Source organism: Mustela erminea, chromosome 7 (genome assembly GCF_009829155.1).
Source record: "Mustela erminea isolate mMusErm1 chromosome 7, mMusErm1.Pri, whole genome shotgun sequence".
Lineage (NCBI taxonomy): Eukaryota > Metazoa > Chordata > Mammalia > Carnivora > Mustelidae > Mustela > Mustela erminea.
In genome coordinates, this window is record NC_045620.1 from 88,649,531 (window position 1) to 88,675,174 (window position 25,644).

Sequence of the window (25,644 nt, forward strand, 5' to 3'; positions counted from 1 at the left end):
TCATTTTGTAGGCGGCGGGAGTGAAAAAGGAGCTGCGCCGCCCGGGAATCGAACCCGGGTCGCAAGAATGGGAATCTTGCATGATACCACTACACCAGCGGCGCTGATGGTTCATACTTTCCTCAAAATATCTTAGAGCAAAATGCAAGCAAACATTTGTTCCTATGTGAGAATTTATTCATTTAAAAATAAAGTTTGTTAAGAGTCTATAATCTAAAAAAAAAAGAGTCTATAATCTACTTTTCATTGATCTAAGGAAGGATGTTATCTCATCCCAATACAGTTGAATGACTCTTCTTAATCCATTTATTGTTCTTTAATGTTCATTAAGAAGACTTTGTCTTTAGTAACCAAACTTTGGAGAGCCAGGAAAATCTTTTCAGGTATTTTCATTTCCTTGGTATACTCAGTGCACTTTGCAAATATTTAAAAAATAGTTACTTAAATAGTTATGCAAATCGGTCAAAGAATTCTAAAACTAAATGAGTCAGAAGGTATATAAACTTCAGTCGTCTGGGAAGGGGGTGGAAAAATCAGGACTCTGAAATGTGTGTGGTTCGGTGTAACCATTATGCATTTCGTGTTGCATTTTAGAAATTATGTGAAATATTTTTTTAAATTTTTTTTTTTAAGATTTTATTTATTTGACAGAGAGAAATCACAAGTAGGCAGAGAGGCAGGCAGAGAGAGAGAGAGGGAAGCAGGCTCCCTGCTGAGCAGGGAGCTTGATGCGGGACTCTATTCCAGGACCCTGAGATCATAACCTGAGCCGAAGGCAGCGGCCCAACCCACTAGCCACCCAGGTGCCCCTATGTGAAATATTTTTAAACACAGGAGAATGTACACATCCAAAACTGAGATGTCCTCTTTAGAGTAGTTTCTTATAACTATACCTTTAAGATTTCTATTTTGGGGATTGTCTTTAGAATCTGGGGCTCGTTCTTCAATTTTATTCAAAGATGCCAAATATTAGTCTTTTGAGGCTGAATAAGACAGGTGTTAATAGTGGATAAAATTTTTTAAAAAAGTGTTTTGAAGTGTACAGTATAGTGGTTTTTAGTTTACTCACAGAGATTTGCACCATCACTATAATCAATTTTAGAACATTTTCATCACTCCAAAAAAGAAATTCTTACCAATCAGAAGTCACTCTCTATTGCCCATCCCACCTGACTTCCTATAATATACTGATCTGTCTATAGATTCGCCTGTTCTGGGAATATCATATAAATGGAGTCATGCAATATGTGATTCTTTGTGACTGGCTTTTTTCACTTAGCATTACGCTTTTATGGTTCATACAAGTTGTAGCATGCATCAGTATTTCATTCTTTTTCTTTGCCAAATAAAACTCAATTGTATGGATATAGCACAAGTATCTTTTAGGCTTCAAAACCTTTATGAAAACTTGATTATTTTTTATATGTTTTAAATTGTTATATATGTTACATTATGATATATGTTTGTTATATTTGTATAACAATATAAATATATTACTTACCTTAACATATATTATATTGAATATAAATATATAAAATACATATAAATATGTAATTGTAATATATATTGTATATACTAACATATATGTTATATATTTAAGTTTTAAAGTTAGAAAATTAATACAGGCTCACTATCACAAATGAAACTATATACAGACACCTGAGTGGCTCAGTCAGCTAAGCATCTGCCTCTGGCTCTGGTCGTGGTCCTAGGATCCTGGGATTGAGCCTGCTTCTCCCTCTGCCTGCTATTCCCCCTGCTTGTGTACTCTCTCTCTGACAAATAAATAAATAAAATCCTTAAAAAAAAAAAAGTGAAGGGGCGCCTGGGTGGCCAATGGGTTAAGCCTCTGCTTTTGGCTCAGGTCATGATCTCAGGGTCCTGGAATCAAGCCCCACATCAGGCTCTCTGCTCAGCCGGGAGCCTGCTTCCCCCTCTCTCTGCCTACCTCTCTGCCTATTTGTGATCTCTCTCTCTCTCTCTGTCTCAAATAAACAAATAAAATCTTAAAAAATATAAAAAAGTGAAACAACACAGATAAGTAAGGGAAAGACTAATTAATTCTCTCATTATCCCCTCTTGATGTAATTAAAATGCTAACAGTTTAGTCAGATTAATCATTAGGCTTCCACATTGTAATCATACAAATGCAAATGTATTTGAGTGCTTGGGATTTTTATTTAAAAAACGCCATTATGGGATGCCTGGGTGACTCAAGTGGTTGGACAACTGCTTTCTGCTTGGGTGATGATCACGGAGTCCCAGAATCAGTCCTGCATCGGGCTCCTTGCTCCGTGGGGAGTCTCCTACTCCTCTGAACTCTCCCCTCTCATACGTGTTCTCTCTCATAAATGAAATCTTTAAAATAAGTAAATAAATAAATAAAATTTTAAAATGTGGTTAGGGCACCTGGGTGACTCAGTCTTTTAAGTATCTACCTTCAGCTGGGGTTGTGATCCTGGGGTCCTAGAATGGAGTGGCATGCAGGGTTCCCCAATCAGTAGGCAATCTGCTTCTTCTTCTCCCTCTACCTGCTGCTCCCCCTCCCTGGTTGTGCTCTCTCTCTTTCTCTCTCTCTCTCAAATAAATAAAATCTTTAAAAATAAAAAATGTGGTTAGTCCATGGATATTACTTTGCAACTTTCTGTTCTCACTTAAACTTACATCATAGATATTTTCCAGTTGAATCAATTCAGATCTAATTATTTGGTTTTTTGGTAGCTGCAAAACAGTCCATAGAATGAGTGTGCCACAGTTTATTCAATGTTAAATTGAATAAATGACCATAAATGGTATTGAAGAACATTAAGTCACCCCATTTTTGTTTTTTGTTTTTCCACTACAAACAATGCTGCGCTAAACATCCTGATACATATATCCTTATAAGTGATTCTTTCATTTCTTTAGAATAGATCTCCAAATGTGGGATTTTTGAACTAGGCAATATATCTATATATCAATCTTAATAGATAATTGTTTTAAAAAAAGTTTTTAGTCATTCGCACACTACAACGTTTGAAAGTCAGTTCCAGAGAACTCCATCCATTCTACCCCGTTTTTCCCTGCATTGTCAGTCTTATTAATTTTTGCTAATATGAAAGATGAAAAATGGTATCTCCTTAATTTGCATTTGCTTAAACTACTCCTAGAATTGAGCATCTCTTCATGTGTATTTCATTTTTAATTTTTATTATTTATTTTATTTATTTATTTTTAAGATTTTGTTTATTTATTTGACAGAGAGAGACATCACAAGTAGGCAGAGTAAGAGGAGGAAGCAGGCTCCCCTCCAAGCAGAGAGCCCGATGTGGGACTCCATTCCAGGACCCTGAGATCATGACCCGAGCTGAAGACAGCGGCTTAACCCACTGAGCCACCCAGGTGTCTGTATTTCTTTTCTTTTTTTTTTTTTTTTTAAGATTTCATTTATTTATTTGACAGAGATAGAGATCACAAGTAGGCAGAGAGGCAGGCAGAGAGAGAGGGGGAAGCAGACTCCCCGCTGAGCAGAGAGCCCAATGTGGGGCTCCATCCCAGGACCCTGAGATCATGACCTGAGCAGGAGGCAGAGGCTTAACCCACTGAGCCACCCAGGCTCCCCCGTATTTCATTTTTTAAAGACTTTATTTTTTTCAAAGCTGTTTACAACAAAATTGAAAGAAAGGTAGAAATTTCCCATTTACCCAATGCCCCCAAATTTGCATTCATGTATTTTTTTCTTTTGTTTTGCTTTGAGCATGGGCACTAGCTTTCTCTTTTGTGAATTGCCAATTTATATAGTCTGTATTTATATTGAATTGTTTACCTCTTACCAACTTGTAGACCTCTTTGTATGTTTGCAATACATACCTCAATCTTGCCTGCCATATTAGTGGCAGATGCTTTCCTCATGTATTATTTTTTTAACTTCTAAAATTCTATTTTTTGCCATCTGAAAATGTTTAAGTTTTATGTAGTCAAATATGTTTCTCTTTTCTTATATTGTTTCTGAATTTCCTGTCTTGCCTAACAGGGAATAAATATTACTTAGTTTGTTTAGAGTAAGAAAAAAGTGAGATGTAAGGAAGTAAGAAGGTATGAAAATGAATTTTTTCAAGGTAGTTTCAAAAAAGAAAAAGAAACACAGAGCAGTGGCAGAATTACATACAGATTTAAGTATTGTCAAAGATAAGCAAAGCCAGCACTAAAGTTTTACTTTTAATCAGTAATATACTATTGCACAAGGGAAGAGTCTAGCATAATCTGAATTAAACTTCAATTTGTATAGATGTGACCTGGCATTTGGAAGGGAGACTGCAGGTATAGGGAGGGAGATGAGCAGGGGCCACACTGAGTTCAGTTAGTGAAAGATTACAAAACTTCAGAGACAGGGTGGTAACTGGTACTTATCAGTTAGGCTCCTGTCCTCCCACAGAGGTTATGAGACAGAGGCTCTATCTTCACGTGTTGGCTGGAACAAACAGTAAAGTCTTGGGAGCCTTGAGTTTTCTCAGACAGGGACTTTAAAAAAAGGTAGCTAGGGTCATTCCAAGGACACAGCTTTGAGCTGTTAGAAAATGTTAGTGTTCTGTTCAAGTCTTAATAGGCCAAGGCTGGGGTACCTGAGTGGCTCAGTCGGTTAAGAATCTGCCTTCTGACAAGAGAGGATCAGGAGGGAGACAAACCATAAGTGACTCTTAATCTCACAAAACAAACTGACAGTTGCTGGGGGGAGGGGGGTGGGGTTTTGGACATTGGGGAGGGTATGTGCTATGGTGAGTGCTGTGAAGTATGTAAACCTGGCAATTCACAGACCTGTACCCCTGGGGATAAAAAATACATTATATGTTTATAAAAAAATAATAATAAATTAAAAAAAAAAAAAAAGAATCTTCCTTCTGCTTAGGTCATGATCCCAGAGTCCTGGGATCATGGCTGCTCAGCATGTTGTTGAAGTGTGGAGCTGTAACTCTGCATGGACTATGAACAGTCAACAATATGTACTTAAAAGTTGCACTATTGCAAAACGTGTGTATTATCCAGCTACGCATACACTATTTTTTTGTACTGATGGTCCTGTACCAGAAACATTTTCTTTTGTTGTTACTTACTTTTTAAACTTTTTTAGCCACTTAAAGAATATCTGCTCATGGGGTGCCTGGGTGGCTCAGTGGGTTGGGCCTCTGCCTTCCGCTTAGGTCATGATCCCGGGGTCCTGGGATCGAGCCCCTCATCGGGCTCTCCACTCCCCGGGGAGCCTGCTTCCCTTCCTCTCTCTCTGCCTGCCTCTCTGCCTACTTGTGATCTCTCTCTGTCAAATAAATAAATAAAAATCTATTAAAAAAAAAAAAGAATATCTGCTCATGGCGCAATTTGTCTCATCAGGCTCCCTGTTCACCAGAGAGTCTGCTTCTCCCTCTGCCCCTCTCCTCAGCTCATGCTCTCTCTCTCTCCCTCTCACTCTATCTTCTTTCTCTCTCTCTCTCAAATAAATAAAATGTAAAAAAAAAAAAAGATAGGCCCAGCCTAAGGCCTGTCTAGTGGAGAAGATTGCTCAGAGGAACCTGGCTGGAATTTGGTCAAGGAGAGAACCTTAGTGTTTGTTCTCCTGGGGCGGGGGGAGTCTGGGGCGGGGAGAGTCTGCTTTTTTGAACAGCATTCCTTTGCATGAATGTTTGTTATATTATCTTATTATTACTTCTCATATATATGATAGCAATTTCTATGACCTTTTTAAAAACCTTTTGAGTTTTCAGTGGCAGTGTTATTTTAAAAGGGCAGGAGTGCAGAATGAGAAAGCCTCTGACCCACCTTCCACATTGCAAGTCCTTTACATTGTGTCTTCACTGAGCGTTCTTTCAGTAAACTCCTTCCCAAGGTTTCAGCAGCAGCAGTGAAAGCTTCAAAACATGACACATGGGTCAAAGTCACTAATATGGTCCATTCTAATCAACCAACAAACATTTATTGAGTGCCTAGTAGGCTTAATGCACTGATAATTGTGTTGTGGGGATAATGTAGTTTGGAAAAAGGAAAATAAAACACACAGAGAATTTAGTTCTTTGTAATTTCTAGATGTAGTGAAAATGGAGCTTACTCTTCATCTTTTTATGTTAACTAGGAGTGTTTATTTCCTGTATGATTTCATCTTATTTCATTAATACCACCTTCACTCCCCCTTTCTTTCTCTGCTTAACTGGCCTCCTTGCTGTTCCTCAAACAATGTCAGGTATTTTACTTACCTAGACAGCTCTTTCCCCAGATATTTGCTTGACCCACTCTCTCACTTCCTGAAAACTTTTGCTTGGATTCTATCCTGTTCAATGAGGCCTATACCAACTACCCTATTTAAAACTGTAACCCCTTCCTCATTCCTCTCTCCCCACTCTTATAATATATAATTTACTTGTTATAATTACCATACCTCTTTCCACTGGAATATCATCTTCATTAAAATAAATATTTTATTTTATTTTTTTCTGACAGACACAGATCACAAGTAGGCAGAGAGGCAAGAGGTGGGGGGCGGGGAGCAGGCTTCCCGCTGAGCAGAGAGCCTGATGTGGGGCTTGATCCCAGGACCCTGAGATCATGACCTGAGCCAAAAGCAGAGGCTTTAACCCACTGAGCCATCCAGGTGCCCCAAAGTAAATATTTTAAAAAATGTTTTGTTCACTGATTTTTCTAAAGCACCTAGAACATTGCTTGCCACTTACAAGAAACTCAATAAATATTGGCCCAATGAATGAATGCTTTTTGCACTGGGTTTTATACTCCCTTTTTCTAAGTTCAATCTTTGTTTGTATCCAACTTCTTTTCCTTCCATCCATACTATTCTTCATGTTCACATGATGGTTTTTTTGTTTTGTTTTATTTGGGGGGGAAGAGTGAAGGTGGGGTATTTATTTTACTTACAAAATGGGATCTAATAACACTCATCAGTCAGTCACTGTTTTTCTCACCTACCGATACCAGGAAAAATCCTACAATTTTTAAAAAAAGATTTTATTTATTTATTTGACACACAGAGAGACAGTGAGAGAGGGAACACAAGCAGTGGAAGTGGGAGAGGGAGAAGCAGGCTTCCTGCTGAGCAGGGAGCCCCATGCGGGGCTCGATGCGAGGACGCTGAGATCGTGACCTGAGCGGAAGGCAGCCGCTTAACTACTGAGCCACCCAGGTGCCCCAAGCTCCTACAATCTTTCTAATGCTTGCATAATGTTCTACTGTGTGATACGAGTGCATTACTTTTATTCATATCTGCCATTACTTTCCATCTTGGACCACCTTATCTCTGGTCGCCCTTTTTCCCTTTCACCCATCATGGTTTACCCATTCATCTTATGCCCAACAGTCCTCGGAACATAATGGTCACTCAGTAAGCATTTGTTGCTCCGCGCGTCTGACAGCAGTTTGCTGTGTGCATTCTTTGACAGGGAGAGACTGAAGGGACAGAAGAGGGCACTAGTGAAGAAGTGATGCTTCACCTGAATAGATGGGGAGTAAGTAAGGTGGCAAGCTGAGGTGAGCCTCCGCTTCTCGCGCCTCTCGTGTGTCCTTGAAGTAGGGTGCGTTTCAAAGGGGCTGGGACGGGCTTGGGGACCGAGAGGACCGTGTTTGGGAGCTCCTGGAGGGACGCACCCAATTGGGGTGCGGTGGCCCCCGCTTGCTCTAGGCGGGCTTGGGTGGAGCACGGAGGGGCGAGGCCGGCTGGGGGCGGGCCTGGGCGGAGCTCGGAGGGGCGAGGCCGATCGGGGGCGGGACGTGCGGAGCGCGCAGACTCGTAGCAGCCGGCGGACTTGTCGTGTGTGCCTGGTGGTCTGCTGCGCTCCGGGAGCCATGGGGCTCATGGCTCGGGAGCTAGTCTCCTCGCTTCTGGGGCTGTGGCTGCTGCTGTGCAGCTTGGGGTGCCCCGGGAGCGCCGAGCTGCGGGCCCCGCCGGATAAGATCGGTAGGTGACGCGGGGGCGGCGCGGAAGGGGTGCGGGAGTGCGCAGTGCAGCAGGCCTCGCGGCCGCGACGTCCGCCAGGCCGCGCACACCGAGTCCTCCGCGCAGGTCGCGGTCTTCTCAGTTCATGACTCAGGGTCGCTGTCGGTGCCCCGGGGACCGTGTCTTCCCGGGCTTGTCGATGTGCCCACTAGGGGAATGGGCGGTGGAGGGGGTATTGAGGCAGGCGGCCGGCCGCCAAGCGTCTCTCATGCCCCTGTCTCGGAGACCTGGGGGTCTGGGGAGGCCGAGGACCCTCTCCCCTCCTTCCCTTGCTGCACCTTCGGGAGGCCAGTCTTCTGGTTTGTTCTGGAGCGACCGGCCGCCTCGCTCTGCGGATGACAGGTGCACGCGGTCACAGCACACCGAGCAGTGCAAACAAGCTGACCCTGTCTGCTTCCCTTGACAGGCTGGACTGGAACCCCATTCCCCCTTCCACTTTGCTGAGGTCGGTCTGCTCCCAGAGGCCCGAGCTTGCACAATTTCTCTACCTAGGACTACTACACAGAGGAAATAATCCACTCTCAAATTTCAGTCTTGGATTTTGCTGTGTTTGGTATTCTTTTTTATTCCCCTTCAAGCTTTGTTTGTTGGGGACATTAACCCATCTATATTAATGAGACAGAACAAATCTTGGCAAAAATGGTGGCCACCTGCTTTAAAATGCGTGCTGGAAAGGCCCACCTCCTGGTTCCCTTGTGTTTGGCTTGAAGAAGGTGTGCAAGAAGGTGTGCAAGAAGGTGCCTGGACAAAGAGCTCTGAGAACCTTTGGGGATCTGCCCCCACTCCAAATTCAATGTCAATTTGTACATTAATGTACTACCACTTTTTTCGAGGGCAGTGTCTGTCCAGATTCAGAGTTCTATCTTCAGCAACTGTCACTTGCCTCCAGGTCCCCAACTTCCCTAAATTGTTAGCCTTGACTAACATCTGTTACTTAAAAACAAAACCCACATAGCTGGGTAAGAAGGAAAGAAACTATTCCCTTTTTTTTTTTTTTGTTCCCACCCATAGCAATTATTGGAGCTGGAATTGGTGGCACCTCAGCAGCCTACTATTTGCGGCAGAAATTTGGGAAAGATGTGAAGATTGACCTGTTTGAAAGAGGAGAGGTGGGAGGCCGTCTGGCCACAATGACTGTCCGAGGGCAAGAATATGAGGCAGGAGGTTCTGTCATCCATCCTTTAAATCTGCACATGAAGCGTTTTGTCAAGGACCTGGGTATGTAATTTGGTCTTAGAGCTAAGTAGATTTCTGTGTGACCATCCATGGATATGTTTTTCAGAAACGGGAACTGAAACTTTTCCGCCTTGTTGTCTTTTACAGAGAAGTTGGTAAAACGGTTTTCTTCACTTTGCTGCTACTTTGCAGTTAGTACAAGCTTAGTTAGGAACCACTTTCCTGTAATGGGATGCTAGTTATCTGTATCTTCAGTTATCTGGAATTACAGCCATGGGGTGGGGGTGGGGATGGTTGCTGTTCTTAGTTCTTAAACCTCTGGGTTGGTGTTGAAGAATCAAAGAATGGTTTGTGTTAGCAGGAACCTTGTGTACTCATTACACAGCTGGGAAAAGCCCAGAGGCTTTAAGTCACTTAAAGTCACTCAGACAGGTATGGATGCAGACCTATTATGCCTAGAACCTGGGACATTTGACTGCTTCCCTGCCGGCAGAGGAGCTGGACAGGTTGGGGGAGGTCTGGCAGGTCTCTGCAGGCCCTTTGCTCAGGGAGTATTGGGTAATTTTTGCTTCCTTCCAGTTATCTGAAATATCCAATTATGCACAGGAATGGGGATGCCTCCTTTCTCTTTGCTGCCTTCCAAATCCCCTGTGGATGCTTCTTGGGCCTCTTCTCCATGAGGGCAAATGTATGCCAGGAGCAGTTAATGCTGCAAATATTCCTGTCTGATGTTTCTGTTTTTTTTTTTTTTTTTAATTTTAAAAATATTTTATGTATTTATTTGTGAGAGAGAGAGAGCATGAGCAGGAGGAAGGGCAGAGGGAACAAGTAGATACCCCACTGAGCGGGGAGCCCGATACGGGGCTTGATGCCAGGTCTCCAAGATCATGACCTGAGCTGAAGGTAGATATTTAATCAACTGAGCCATCCAGGTGCCCAACATTTGTCTTTAAATTGAACTCAGTTTGTATTCTGACCTTTTCCTTTGACTTTTTAGTTTTTTTCCAACTAAAAATGGCCAGTCTGATTTTGTTATATCTGTATGACCACCTGACCCATCTTTTAGAGATCTGCTTTAGGACAGTGTAATGAACGAACAGTGTATTACACACTGTTCTGAAGATAGAGCTCCTTTAATTCCTGAGAACTGGGGAATCCTCGAATTCACTCACTTCAGAGTGTCCCCTAGCTTCAGATGACCTTTCATTTGATCAACATAGAAACCCTGAGTTTAGCTAACCTTTTCTCTGTTTTTGCAGGTCTCTCTACTATTCAGAGCTCTGGTGGCCTAATGGGGGTGTATAATGGAGAGACTCTGGTGTTTGAGGAGAGCAGCTGGTTTATAATTAACATGATTAAACTAATTTGGCACTATGGATTTCAGTCCCTCCGAATGCACATGTGGGTAGAGGATATATTGGACAAGTTTATGAGGTAATTTTTTTCCCCTTCTGTTTACCCTAAGACCTTTTCGTTAGATGATCTATAGGAATTTTATTTCTTGAAACAGTTCTCTTACCTAACTGTAAGACCTGTTGGTCAGACTGTTAGGTAAGTGGTTTGTATAAAATATGCAGACTGTTTATCCACTTGAATACTCAAAGAGTAGTTAATTTTTGCTTTTGAAAACATACTTTACAAATGCTTATTTAGTTTTGCCATACACACTTAAATGCTCTACAAATGTTAACTCCTTGAATTCTTATGACAGCTCTCTCAGGTACTGTTAATTAGCTTCGTACAGATGTGGAAGGTGGAGGCACAGAGGTTTCAAGTGCGCAAGAACACCCCACCCAGTAAGTGGGGGAGCTGGAGTTCCCACCCAGGCATTCTGGCTCCAGAGTTCTCGCTCTCTCTCTTTTTAAATATTTTATTTATTTATTTGAGATAGCGAGAGAAAGAGCATGAGCAGAAGGAGAGGGAAAAGCAGATTCCCTGCTGAGCAGGGAGCCTGACGAGGGGCTTAAACCCAGGACCCTGGGATCATGACCTGAGCCGAAGGCAAATGCTTAGCCTTTGGAGCCACGAAGGTGCACCCCCCCAAATTTAAATTGAGATACCGAATTCCAGCACTGTTCCAGTGTAGTGAGAATAAAGGTGCCACTTTTTCTTTATATTTTTCTGTATTTTTCAGATATTTCTAGGTATATTGCTTTGGTAATTAGGAAGGATGATATAAAATAATAAGTCTAACTTTAAAAGATACAGCCCCCTTTTTTTTTTTTTTAAGGCTGTTGGCATGTGCTAATTTTTATGCTGGTTTACAATTTTAGATGCTGGAGAAATTTAACTTGTAAGTGCTAATGATATTTCATTACTATGCATTTCAGTGTAGTAAAATAATTGTTAAAAAGGTAAAATTACTTATCTTATGTGACCCAACTATTGACAAGGACAGATACAAGGATTGAGTAGGATAAATATACTATAGTTTTTGTAACTTATGGTAGTTTGGGATATCTTTCTCTCTCTTTTTAAAAATATTTTATTTAGTTATTTGACAGAGAGCACAAAAAAGCGAGCACACACAGGGGGAGCAGCAGAGGGAGAGGGAGAAACAGGCTCTCTGCTGTGCAAGAGTCCTGATGTGGGGCTCCATCCCAGGAACCTAGGATCATGACCCAAGCCCCAGGCAGACACTTAACCGACCGAACCATCCAGGTGCCCCTGGGATTTCCTTTTTATTTATTAATTAATTTATTTTTAAATTATTTATTTATTTGACAGACAGAAATCTACAGTAGGCAGAGAGGGAGGAGGAAGTAGGCTCCCCGCTGAGCAGAGATCCCGACTGGGGGGCTCGATCTCAGGACCCGGGGATCATGACCTGAGCAAAGGCAGAGGCTTTAACCCACTGAGCCACCCAGGTGCCCCTCTCTTTTTAAACATTGTTGTTAGGTCAATTCCTCAAACACTTTTGCAGTGGGTACGTTAAGGTCAGCTACAGTGCAGATTGTTTTTTATTTTAGATTTTATTTATTTTTTTTGACAGAAACAGATAGAGATCATAAGTAGGCAGAGAGGCAGGCAGAGAGAGAGGGGGAAGCAGAGAGAGCCTGATGTAGGGCTCTGATCACAAGACCTTGGGATCATGACCTGAGCCGAAGGCAGAAGCTTAACCCACTAAGCCACCCAGGCGCCCCAGTGCAGATTATTTTAAAGTAGTCATTTATTCATTTACCAAATACTGATAGCTTATGATGTGCCAGGCACTATTCTGGGTCCTGAGGATATAGAATCTAGAACATATCCCTGTCCTCAAAGAATACACATTCTAGTAGAGAAACAAGGAGTAAACCAGTAATTAAGAAAACATATAGAATGTGTGTAGAGAGAGTCAGTCACTTTGTAAGGAAGGAAGGTGGCATGTTGCTGCATGCTCAGCAGGAAAGTCAAGTTCAGATGGCACCAGATACAGCCCTGCCTGCAAGTTTTCTTACCAGTGGTTTGCTTGGCATGTAGAGAACTGCCCTGTGAGAAATTAAGAAATCACTTTTAAAGATTTTTTTTTTTTTTTTTTATTAATTTGACAGAGAGCAATCACAAGTAGACAGAGAGGTAGCCAGAGAGAGAGAGAGAGGGAAGCAGGCTCCCCGCCGAGCAGAGAGCCCGATGCGGGACTCGATCCCAGGACCCTGAGATCATGACCTGAGCCGAAGGCAGCGGCTTAACCCACTGAGCCACCCAGGCGCCCAAGAAATCACTTTTAAAGTGAATTCTGGATATATTACAGAACTGTGAAAAAGACACAGTGATGGGATACATAGATTATACCTTTTTTTGTTGTTGTTGTTTAAGTAAACTCTATGCCCAATGTGGGGCTTGAACTCATGACCCCAGGGATAAGAGTCTCATGCTCTATGGATTGAGCCAGTCGGGTGCCCCCGGATTATACTACTTTTGATTTTATAATGATTTTATTTATTTGAGAGGGAAAGAAGAAAAAGCATGAGAGGGGAGTGATCAGAGGGAGAAGCAGACTCCCCGTCGAGTAGGGAGCCCAATGTGAGACTCGATCCTGGGACTCCAGGATCATGACCTGAGCCGAAGGCAATCAGTTGCTTAACCAACTGAGCCACCCAGATGCCCACTATTTTTGATTTTAAAGTTTATTTTTTTTTTAGTAATCTCTGGACCCAGTGTGAGGCCTGAACTCACAATCCCGAGATCATGAGTTGAATGCTTTTCTTTCTTTCTTTCTTTCTTTCTTTCTTTCTTTCTTTTTTTTTTTAAGATTTTATTTATTTATTTGACAGAGACAGACACACAGCGAGAGAGGGAGCACAAGTAGGGGGAGTGGGAGAGGGAGATGCAGGCTTCCCACCGAGCAGGGAGCCCCATGCAGGGCTCAATCCCAGGACCCTGGAGCCAAAGGCAGATGCTTAACAACTGAGCCACCCAGGTGCCCCAGTTGAATGCTTTTCTGACTGAGTCAGCCAGGCACCCCTATTTTGATTTTAGAAAACATTTCCCCCCAACTGAGCCACCCAGGTGCCCCAGTTGAATGCTTTTCTGACTGAGTCAGCCAGGCATCCCTATTTTGATTTTAGAAAACATTTCCCCTACTTTATGGAATTACTGCCTCCCTCTGGTCTATCTTTGATATTTGATTATACAGCACTGATCCTTACGGTGTTCAAAGGGCCATGCACGCTACATTTCTGTTTCTTTCACTAAGTCAGGAACATAAAAAAAAATTTTTTTTAAAAAGATTTTATTTATTTATTTGACAGAGATCACAAGTAGGCAGAGAGGCAGGCAGAGAGAGAGGAGGAAGCAGGCTCCCCACTGAGCAGAGAGCTCGATGCGGGGCTCGATCCCAGGACTCTGGGATCATGATCTGAGCCGAAGGCAGAGGCTTTAAACCACTGAGCCACCCAGGCACCCCAGGAACATAAAAATTTTATTTTGATAATTTTATCATATCCCTTGAGAAAGTTGGAGAGAAGGCTGGTATTGAGCCAGCATGTGCCAGTTGTTAAAGTAGTTAAATACTGCTGGACTAGTAGGGACATAGCTGTTGTCCTGTGTATTCCCACTCCTCCCTTTCTGCCTCCTCTCCAAACCCCTTACACCAGCAGGGAATCTTGACTCAGTTCTAGTGCTGTCATCAGTCTACTTTCTGTTCAGTGCTGTACCAGTTATTAAATAAATAAATGACTCTTGAATAATATGTGGGGGTGTTGGGGTGCCAATAGTTGAAAATCTGTATAACTTTGACTTCCCCCAAAGCTAACTGCTAATAGCCTGCTGTTGATAGGAAGGCTAAGAACATAAACAGTCAATACATATTTTGTATATTATGTCTAATTCTTATAATAAAGTAAGCTGGAGAATATGTATATATGGAAAAATTGTAAGGAAGAGAAAATATAGTTGTGGTACTCCACTGTATGTATCTGAAAAAAACCAGAAAAACAAAACCCAAGGATAAATTTACCTGCGCAGTTTGAACCTGTGTTATTCAAGGGTCAACTGTATTTGTAATATCACCCCTTATTGGAGATAGTCTGGATTATTGCAAAAATCAGAATCGAGAACTATAGAGGTTGCTAAAGAGTAATCTGGAACAACAGATGCCCTGCATTTCAGTGAAGCAGTAGTTCTCAACCCTGGCTGCACATTGGAATTATGTGGGGAGCTTTTTTTTTTTTTTTAAGATTTTATTTATTTGCAAGAGAGAGAGGGAGAGGGAAAGGGAGAGAGAGGAAGGGAGAATGTGCGCACACGCGTGAGCACAAGCAGGGGGAGTGGTAGAGGGAGAAGCAGGGCCCCCCATGCTGAGCAGGACCCTGGGATCATGACCTGAGCACTGAAGGCAGACGCTTAACTAACTGAGGTGCCCATGGGCCTTGGTATTTTTAAAAGTACCTCAAGTGAATCTTACCTACAAAGTTGCAAATATTAGGTTAAAATGTGCAGTTGGATAATATTCTTGAGTTTTTTCTTTCTCTAAATAATATAGAAACCTAAAGCCCTTGCTCAGTTTTTTCTCCCTGTTTTCAATGTATATGACAAATCCAGTTGGGTCCCCTTCTGGAAAAACTTTTGGGGGATTTGCTGGCCAGCTTTGGAGAAGTACATTGTCATTTTTGTGCTTCCATTTCAGAGGGCACAGTGTGAGTGAAGGCCCATGTGACACCTGAAAGAGGGTGATAGGCAACAGCCCACACCCATGCGAGTATGCATTCATTTTTCTTGTTGGTGGAGCTGCTTTGGTGGAGCTGTGGAAATCCTGTAGCCCTTGCTGTGCATACTTTCCAGTATGGACATACTTTCCAGGTTAATTTCCAGTTCTGAGCATTTATTAAACAGTTCTCCTGGTTGGATACTATTCCTTACTTCAGAGTCTGATCTCTTCTCAGCCTTTTCCAGAACAGCCTTCCCTTAATCTCTAGTTGCCATTCATCTCTCTTTTCAGACATCCCATGAGTGTTATATGGAGCACACCGCCCACACACTCGTGTGTTCTGTCGTGTGTACAGTGATTAGAATCCAGTAGATATTCACTCAGATGTCTGTTGAATTGAATCATCTGGTTCAGTGATGGCTTCCTGTTGGAGTATCTTGGTTTCTGGGCTAGGTTAAAACTCACTCTTGGCTCTAGCAGTTAGTATGTTTCTGAGCACATATTAGATCATTAACATTTCTTAATCTGAGACTGATAGGATTTGCAGTGAAAGGCTTTATAAACACCCTTTTTTCCTTCCAGTACTCCTAACAAATATTTTGAGTCATTTTTTACTCTTTTCTCTCCTTCCTTTCCCAAATCCAGTCTATCTTTAATCCTATGAGTTTTAAAAATGTATCCAGATTTTCACCACTTGTCACCACCATGGCTTGTACCACTTTGAAACAAGCCACTATTATCTTTTGTCTGTATTGTTGGAGTAGCCTCCTGTGGTAGGCTGAATCAAATGCTTCTCTCCCCCTGCAAGATGTCTACACCCTAATCCCTGGAACCTGGCATTGTGTTATCTTACATGATAAAAGGAACTGCAGATATGATTAAGTTAGGGATTTTGAAACGGGAAGATTATTCCCAGTTATTTAGGTGGGCCCAGTGTAATCATAAGAGTCGGTGTAAGAGGGAGGCAGGAAGATCAGAGTGAGTAGTAGGAAATGTGATAAAGGAAGAGGTTGGAATGATCCCAGAAAGGTGCCCGAGCCAAGGAATGCAGGTGATTACAGAAACTGAAAAAAGCAAGAAAATGGATCCTTCCCTCAGAGCTTCCAGAAGGAACCAGCCTTGCCGACATCTTGACCAGTGACAATTGACTTTTGGATTTCTAACCTGCAGAACCATAGGATAATAAATTTGTATTGTTTAAGCCACTAAGTTTGTGGCAATTTGTTACAGTAGCCACTGGAAACTAACACTAACTCCCCTCCCTGCTTTTGCCCTGGTGCTACGAAGATCTGTTTTCAGCATAGCAACCAAAGAGGTCTTTTTTTTTTTTTTGAAGATTTAATTTATTTATTTGACAGAGAGAGAGATCACAAGTAGGCAGAGAGGCAGGCAGAGAGAGGAGGAAGCAGGCTCCCCACCAAGCAGAGAGCCCCATGTGGGGCTCGATCCCAGGACCCTGAGATCATGACCTGAGCTGAAGGCAAAGGCTTTAACCCACTGAGCCACCCAGGCGCCCCCAAAGAGGTCTTTTTAAAATCTAAGAGCCATCATATTACTTCTCTGCTCAGAAACTTTCATTGGCAAAACAGAGCTACCCTACGACCGAACAATTCCCCTACTAGGTATTTATCTAAAGGATACAGAAGTCCTGATTCGTAGGGGCATACACACCCAGTTATAGTAGCACTGTCAACAATAGCCAAAGTATGGAAAGAGCCCAAATGTCCGTCAACAGATGCATGGGCAAAGAAGATGTGGAGACAGACACACACACACACACACACACACACACACACACAGGAATATTAGTCATCAAAAAGAATGGAATATTGCCATTGGCAACAATGTGGCTGGAACTAGAGTTAGTATTATGCTAAGCGAAATAAGTTAGTCAAAGAAAGACAAATACATGATCCTACAGATGTGGAATTTAAGAAACAAAGCAGATAAACATAGGGGAAAGGAAGGAAAAATAAAATAAAAACAGAGAGGGAGGCAAACCATAAGAGACTCTATAGTTAAGAGAACAAACTGAGAGATTCCTGCGTGGCTCAGTTGGTTAAGTGCTTTTGGCTCAGGTCATGATCCCAGGGTTCTGGGATCAAGTCCCACAACAGGCTCCTTGTTCAGCAGGGAGCCTGGTTCTCCCTTTGCCTGCTGTTTTTCCTGCTTGTGCTCTCTCTTTCTGATAAATAAATAAATAAGGGTTGGGTGCCTGGGTGGCTCAGTGGGTTGAGCCACTGCCTTCGGCTCAAGTCATGATCCTAGGGTCCTGGGATTGAGTCCCGCATCAGGCTTTCTGTTCAGCGGGGAGCCTGCTTCCTCCTCTCTCTCTCTGCCTGCCTCTCTGCCTACTTGTGATCTCTCTATGTCAAATAAATAAATAAATTCTTTAAAAATAAATAAATAAATAAATAAATAAATAAATAAATAAGGGTTGCTGGAGGGGAGGTGGGTCAAGGGATGGGGTAAATGGGGGATGGGTATTAAGAAGGGCTTTTTAGGATGAGTACTGGGTGTTATATATAAGTGATGAATCACTAAATTCTACTCCTGAAACCAGTACTACACTATATATGTTAACTACCTTGAATTTAAATTAAAAATACAAATTTTCAGTGGCTATTTCATGCAGAGTAACAGCCAGAATCTGTACAATGGCTTGAAAGACCTGATGTAGGTAATCGTCTCCTAATTTTTTGTTTCCTGTTTATTATGGGCAGAATTATGCCCTACTCCCTTCATAGGTTGAAGCCCTAACCTTACCCTGTACCTCAGAATGACTGTATCTGGAGATAGGCTTTTAATGAGGGAATTAAGTTAAAACAAGGCCACTACGGTGGGCCATATTGGATGTGACTAGTGTCCTTATAAGAATAAGAGATTAGAACACAGAAGAGACACCAGGGATATGCAGGCATATAAGGAGGATCCTGGGAGGACACAGTGAGAAGGTGACCTAATTGTAAGCCAAGGTGACAGTCCTCAAAACAAACCAAAGCTGTCAGTGCCATGATCTTGGATTTTTAGCTTCCAGAACTACGAGAAATAAATTTCTGTTGTTTAAGGCACTCAGTCTGTGAAACTTTGTTATGGCAGCCCCAGTGAACGAGTGTTGTTGATCTTCTATTCTACCCGTTACTGAAAGTGGGATATTGGGGTGCCTGGGTGGCTCAGTGGGTTAAGCTTCTGCCTTCGGCTCAGGTCATGATTCCAGGGTTTTGGGATCAAGTCCTCCATCGGGCTCTTTGCTTGTCAGGGAGTCTGCTTCCTCCCCTTTCTCTGCCTGCCTCTCTGCCAACTTGTGAGCTCAGTCAAATAAATTAATAAAATCTTTTTTTTTTTTTTAAAGATTTTATTTATTTATTTGTCAGAGAGTGTGTGTGTGAGAGCGAGCACAGGCAGACAGAGTAGCAGGCAGAGACAGAGAGAGAAGCAGGCTCAAGGAGCCTGATGTGGGACTCGATCCCAGGATGCTGGGATCATGACCTGAGCCGAAGGCAGCCGCTCAACCAACTGAGCCACCCAGGCATCCCAAATTAATAAAATCTTAAAAAAAAAAAAAAGAAGTGGGATATTGGTCTTCAACTAGTATTGTTAAATTATCTGTTTCTCCCTTCAGTTCTGTCATTTTGATTTCATGTATTTTGGAACTGTTGTTAGGTGTTTGTATGTTGATAATTATTACATCTTCACAGGCTAACCCTTTTATCATTATAAAATGTCCTTCTTTGCCTCTGGTAACAATTTTTGTCTTAAAGTCTATATTCTCTGCTTTAGTGTGATCAGTCCAGCTGTCTTTTTGTTACTGTTTGTATGGTGTATCTTTTTTCATCTTTTTACTTTCAACCTACTTGTGTTTGAATCTAAAGTATATTTCTTGGGCGCCTGGGTGGCTCAGTGGGTTAAGCTGCTGCCTTCGGCTCAGGTCATGATCCCAGGGTTCTGGGATCGAGTCCCGCATCGGGCTCTCTGCTCAGCGGGGAGCCTGCTTCCTCCTCTCTCTCTCTCTCTGCCTGTCTCTCTGCCTACTTGTGATCTCTCTCTGTCAAATGAATAATAAAAAATCTTTTAAAAAAAATAAAGTATATTTCTTGTAGACAGCATATTGTTGGATCATGACTTTTTTTTTTTTTGATCTGTTCTGCCAGTCTCTGCCTTATGAATGCAGTGTTTAATCCACTTATGTTTAGTTACTATGAATGTAGGGTTTATGCCTGCCTTTTTGCTATTTATTTCCTATACAGCTTATGTTGCTGTTGTTTATTCCTCCATTGTTGCCTTCTTTTGTTTTATTCATTCATCACTGATGAACTTGTAGGTAGCTTCTACCTCCTGGCTATTGTGAATAATGTTGCAGTAAATACAGATGTTTTAAAAATATCTTTAATTCTGTTTTTAATTCTTTATATTTCCTTTATGCAGTTACTTTTACCAGTGCCTGTCATTTCTTCATGGGGATTTGAGTTTCTGTCTAGTGTATTTCAGCCTGAAGGAATTTCTGTAGTCTAATTTCTTGTAGAGAAGGTCTGCTAGTATTGAATTCCATGTTTTTTTTAACCTGGGATTATTTTAATTTCTCCATTTTTGAGGGATAGTTTTGCTAGATGTAGAACTCTTGAGTTGATAAGACTTTTCTTTTAGCATTTTGAATATGTCATCCCACCAACTGTGGCTGGCCTTCATAGTTTCTGATGAGTAGAGTGAGCTGTTAATCTTTTCGAAGACCCTTTTTTTCTGGATCAGTTGCCTTTTTCTTGCTGCTTTTGGTATTCTTTGTCTTTCTTGTCTATATATTTTTGGGTGTAGATCTCTTAAATTTATCCTGCTTAGATTTAGCTTCCTGAGTGTGCAGATTAATGTTTTCTTTCAAATCTGGGAAGTGTTTGGCCATTATCTGCAGACCCCCTTCCTGCCTATGCTATAATTCCCATTATATTTATGTTGGTGTTGGTATGCTTTTTGTTGTCCCACACTTCTTTCTTTTTGTATCACTTGCAACTTGAAAAATTACATATTGAATTATTGCATGGGTATTCTTTTTAGTCCATGAAGTTCAGGAAAACATTAGGTGGTTCTAAAGATTAGTAGTTGGGCAAAGCTTTGCAGAGGAGGTGGGGTTCGAGCCCGAAGTGTATTTTAGTTGGAGAAGAGCTAGAGCAGTGTTGGGGAACAATATAGATAGTGTATTTAGAGATCAGTGAATGAGTCAGGTGTGTTTAAGTGGAGGGTATGAGAGTGTGTGTGTGTGTGTTTGTGTGTGTGTGTTTGAGTGTTTGAGGGAAGGAGGGACAGCTTGTGCTTGAGCCTTCTACTTCTCATGTGACTTTTACAGAAGTCCTTTTACTTATTTCTGTATCTGCAGTTAAACCAAGAGTTAGACTTGATGAGTCTGGCTCTAAAATTCATTCCTTTTTTAAGGTCAGGAGTTTATTTAGTAAGCAGCGGTAAGCAAGTTGTTTTTTTGAGTAAGTCAGTAATGACTAAAGAGTATTTTAGGGCTTTTGGGAGATTCATAAGTGTTCCAAATAAAAGAAACTGGAAGCAGGTAGATCGGTTATTCATCTTAGTAGTTTGAGTATAAATCCTGAGTTAAGATCAGGGCAGTGAGAATGAAGTTAACAAGAGAGATGTTGTGAACACTGGTAAGGTTTACTTCTTGGGTGGGAGAAGCAGAAAGAAGTGAAAATATTTGTTTGAAATTAAATGAACTGAGGGTGACATGTAGAATATTAAGAGTGAACATCCCAATCTACATTTTGGTTGTGATAGGGAGTGTGTGGAGAGGATCAGGTCCAGTGGAAAGATAAAATTTAATTTTAGACATGTCTAACTGCTGCTGTAGATAAAATAGTTGAATGAAAATAAGACCTAGGACATACCATCTTATCCCAGTGGTCTCCCAGTGACCACATTAATGCAGAAGAATATACAAAGGACAGTGAACTACTTGAGGAGGTGTGAGTGGGGATGAGAGCTTCTAGGATACCTGGGGAAGATGGTGACTGAGGTGCATCTTACACCACAGGTAGAAATTTATTGGAAGGAAACATGCTGATTCCCTTCCCCTTATCTTGTTTGGTGTTTAATGGCCTTGTCTCTTCTCTTCAAAAGGATCTACCGTTACCAGTCTCATGACTATGCCTTCAGCAGTGTAGAAAAGTTACTACATTCTCTAGGAGGGGATGAATTCCTTGGAATGCTTAACCGAACACTTCTTGAAACCTTGCAGAAAGCAGGCTTCTCGGAGAAATTCCTCAATGAAATTGTTGCACCTGTCATGAGGGTCAATTATGGCCAAAGCATGAACATCAATGGTTTTGTGGGTAAGCCAAGGTTTGGAATGGTTATAGACATTAGTTCACAGAGGGGCTTACCTGGTACTATGGTGGCTCCTAACTTTAGGCCATGAGTTGGAGAAGACTTACCTTTCTCTGAAACCTCAGACATGGTTGGCAAAATTGTGTATATGTAGATCTGTGCGTTTTTAGTGTGGGGTGGGAGAGAGTCCTTAGCTTTCACTGAGATTTCTGCCTCCAGGGGCTCTTTGACAGTGTCTGGAGCAGACCTGACCTAAACTGGGAAGAGAGTGGGTAGAGGGCCTTTTGCAGAGTCAGAACTAAAACATTTTTTTTTTCCTACCACTGACAGGAGCAGTATCATTGTCCTCTGCTGATTCTGGCCTTTGGGCAGTAAAAGGTGGCAATAAACTTGTTTGCTCAGGGCTCCTTCAGGCATCCAAAAGCAACCTTATATCTGGCTCAGTAATGTACATAGAGGAAAAAACAAGGACCAAGCATACAGGTGAGCCTGAAATTCTACTATTCCTTATTTATCCTCTAGAAAATAATTGCTTAGGGAGAAAAACCACTCTTCTGTCATTTCTCCATTCCAGATGATGGAATTATAAATTGTATATGTTGTACCATATGGAAATATTCGCAGATGTACACAAGTACAATGGCACATCTTGGATTTAAAAATAATCTCATTCTTAATGTATAATTCTGTATTTTGTACTTATTGACAAGTATCATCTCTATACCAGTAGAAAACTGGCTTCAATTTGGCACAGTTATATTAAAGGATAAAACTCTTTTTAATTCCTTAGAATTAACTTACAACTATTTTACATTTTATAAACTATTACAGTAATTATTTTTGGAAGGTGTATAGTATGTTAGAAACTCTAAAATGTATGCTTCTTTCTTCTAGGAAATCCCACAAAGATGTATGAAGTGATCTATCAAGTTGGATCTGAGATCCGTTCAGATGTCTATGACATTGTCTTGGTGGCCACTCCACTGAATCGAAAGATGTCCAATATAACTTTCCTCAACTTTGATCCTCCAATTGAGGAATTCCATCAGTACTACCAACATATAGTGACAACTTTAATTAAGGGGAAGTTGAATTCAACTCTTTTTAGCTCTAGAGCCTTAGACAAATTCGATCTCAGTACAATCTTAACCACTGATAATTCAGATTTGTTCATTAACAGCATTGGGATTGTGTCCTCTGTAACAGAAAAGGATAATCCTCAACCGTTAACAGATAGGGGATACGTTTGGAAGATCTTTTCCCAAGAAATTCTCACTAAAGAACAAATATTAAAGCTCTTTTTGTCCTATGATTACGCTGTGAAGCAGTCGTGGCTTGCATATCCTCATTACAAGCCTCCAGAGAAATGTCCCTCCATCATACTCCACGACAGACTTTACTACCTCAATGGCATAGAGTGTGCAGCAAGTGCCATGGAGATGAGTGCCATTGCCGCCCACAATGCTGCTCTTCTTGCTTATCACCGCTGGAATGGGCACACAGACATGATTGACCAAGAGGACTTATATGAGAAACTTAAAACTGAACTATGAAATAACACTATCACTTTTCCCCCCTTCTGGTTCCAAATGAATGTGTGGCAAAGAACACAATCTGAGCAGAGTTGATTTTGAATTAGCTATTTTGTCATAAATTGGTATTGTTTAACAAAAGTAATCCCAGTGAGTTATGAGAAAATACAGGTTTCTAATTAAGTGTGAAGGTGTTAACTACTGCATTTATGCCATCTCCAAAATTTCTTAATTCGTGTTTTGATATCCATCAACAGTGTAGAATCACTTGGGATTTGTTAAACATATGGGTTCTCTAGCTCCTCTGGAGATTCTGATTTTCTAGGTCTAGGGAATGGGACCCTGGGTTTTGAACAAAACTTTAGAATATTTTAAGCTGAGCATCTGAGGAAGAGTTTAAAAACAAATTTTAGTGGGGGAGTAGATCTCTTGGGCTTCACAGCTGGAAGTGACCTTCAGATAGTTAGAACTACTACAAGAACTGGTATCATACATCTGGCTTTGGTTAATTTATACCCTTTTTCAAAATAGATGTGCCCATGCCAGGAGGCTTGACTTTTTGAATGTTCTTTGGACTGCTTCTGACTTGATTTTATTAGGGGTAAAATACAGAAGCCTTAGTAGGTTAACTTTGTCACAGAGAAATCTCAAGTAAAATGAAAGCAAATACAGGGTATTGGTTTAAGAAATTACATTTTCAAATCCTCACCTGCAGAGCTCTAAAAAATATTGCTAGACTCCCATGTGACCAGAGAGTCGGATTTAGTTGATTGAGGTTAGGCGCTCAGCATTGTAGCTAAAAAGTTCCTAAGGTGCAACCTGGGTTGCGAATCACTGATGTGGGGGGTTAAGATGTCTCTAAAGGGGTTTCAGTGCCTTAAAAGTCCCAGAAAACCTAATGCATTATTAAAGCAGATTCATTTTGTGAAGAACAATTTCTCTCAACAAGAACTCTAGTAGTAATCTTGACAGTCCGCATTGTCAGTCTGATGACAGAAGCAACTCAGATTACTCCAGAGCCACTGACTTTAGAGTAGGATATTCAGAATGATTACCACACTTGATCAAATCCAGTCCATGTTCAAACTATTAAATGCTTCTAAAACTACTATAGCATTTGGGGTTAGAAACAGGTTGCTGAAACCTTGTTTTTAAGGCAGTAGTTCTCTACTTTGGCTGCACATTGGAATAACTTTTTAAGATTTTAAAGCTTCTCAATTGATTCAAATAATGCAGTCAAACTTAAGAACCAGTTCTACATCTACTGTATAAAGATATCATGAATGGTTGCCTTTGTAGTCGGTCACTAGTAGGACAGAATGAATAAAAGCTTGTGAATTCTAAAAGTAACTGTAACAAAGTTTAACATGGATTGTTGGAGTCCATCAGATTATAGCAGTAGCTACTTTTGCAAAATGGTGTAAGGGAACACCTATCCTTAGTTGAAATGACTTGTCTCTACTACAATTGTGAATATTAATGTTGTTAAAACTGCCAAAATATATTTGATGTAAAGGCAGGGATTAAATTTATATTTGTCAGAGGGTCAGCTTTCTAAAAATTTTGTTCTTAACAAGTACGTTAAGAGGCAGTCATATTTTTCCTTTTATGGTTTTAATGAAGACAATATTGTAGAAAATGTAATATTGTGTTTTATGTGTGCTAAAGGTAAATAAAAATTGGTAATGGAATAATTTCTATCACTCACAGAGTTGTTTTGCAATAGGATATATTATTTACTTAACAAGAACACTAATTTAAAAATGTTGTGATTGTATCAGACCTACTCTGATTAAGTTTCCCAAAAGGGAATCTGAAACTGCTTCCTCTAAGAGCAAAATATTACTAATGTATCAGACATAACAGTTTCAATGAAAAGAGCATTAATTTTTTTTTTTTTACTGGAAGAAAAATACTAGCCTGTTACCTCATTAGACCACTCAATTTGTTTTTGTATAGAAGAGGCTGGTAAAAATTATGCAGGAGCTAACTGAAAGCCAATTCTACTCCAGTGGTTCTCCAACTTGAATACACATCGCAGTCACTTGGAGTGCTGCTTAAAATAACTGGTGGGCCTCACCCCAGAATTTTAGTGGGTTTGGAGAGGTAGATGAAGATAGCATCTCTACTAAGTTCCTAGGTGATGCTCTTGGTCTAGGAACCGCACTTAAGAGAAGGAGTTCTGTAATTTAGCTCTATGTGGTCGCAAAAAAATGCGTCAACACCAGTGAAGATTTAAAGAGCTGCTAGAGAAGGGAATAAAAATGTACTGCACTTGACTCCAACTCTCCTTATTGTGATTAGGCTGGTTTGATCCCTCTCACTATTCTTTGGGTGTAAACATTTTCTATAAACAGAGAATAACGTTACAGAGATCTATATAAGCCATCCATTGTGTTCTGTTTTTCAAGTACCTTACATACTCCGCTCTGTATACCCCATTCTCTACAGTTTTAAGTGATTCAAGATTTGTAGGCTTTTTACCAGATTACAAAAAGTACAAGCCTAAGCATCTG

The 25,644-nt window shown here is 41.0% G+C and overlaps 1 protein-coding gene and 1 non-coding gene across 2 annotated transcripts; one reads left to right on the forward strand and one right to left on the reverse strand.

The window, feature by feature from the left end:
- Window positions 1-33: 33 nt before the first annotated feature.
- Window positions 34-104, reverse strand: TRNAG-CCC. Its single transcript has one exon. It is a non-coding gene; the product is annotated as a tRNA-Gly (tRNA).
- A 7,634-nt stretch (window positions 105-7,738) lies between these two features.
- Window positions 7,739-24,835, forward strand: PCYOX1 (prenylcysteine oxidase 1). The gene is made up of 6 exons (XM_032352381.1): window positions 7,739-7,930; window positions 8,981-9,187; window positions 10,405-10,579; window positions 21,390-21,601; window positions 21,927-22,079; window positions 22,491-24,835. The coding sequence occupies exons 1-6, from the start codon at window positions 7,819-7,821 to the stop codon at window positions 23,147-23,149; spliced, it is 1,518 nt and encodes a 505-aa protein (XP_032208272.1). The 5' UTR covers window positions 7,739-7,818; the 3' UTR covers window positions 23,150-24,835.
- The last annotated feature ends 809 nt before the right edge of the window (window positions 24,836-25,644 follow it).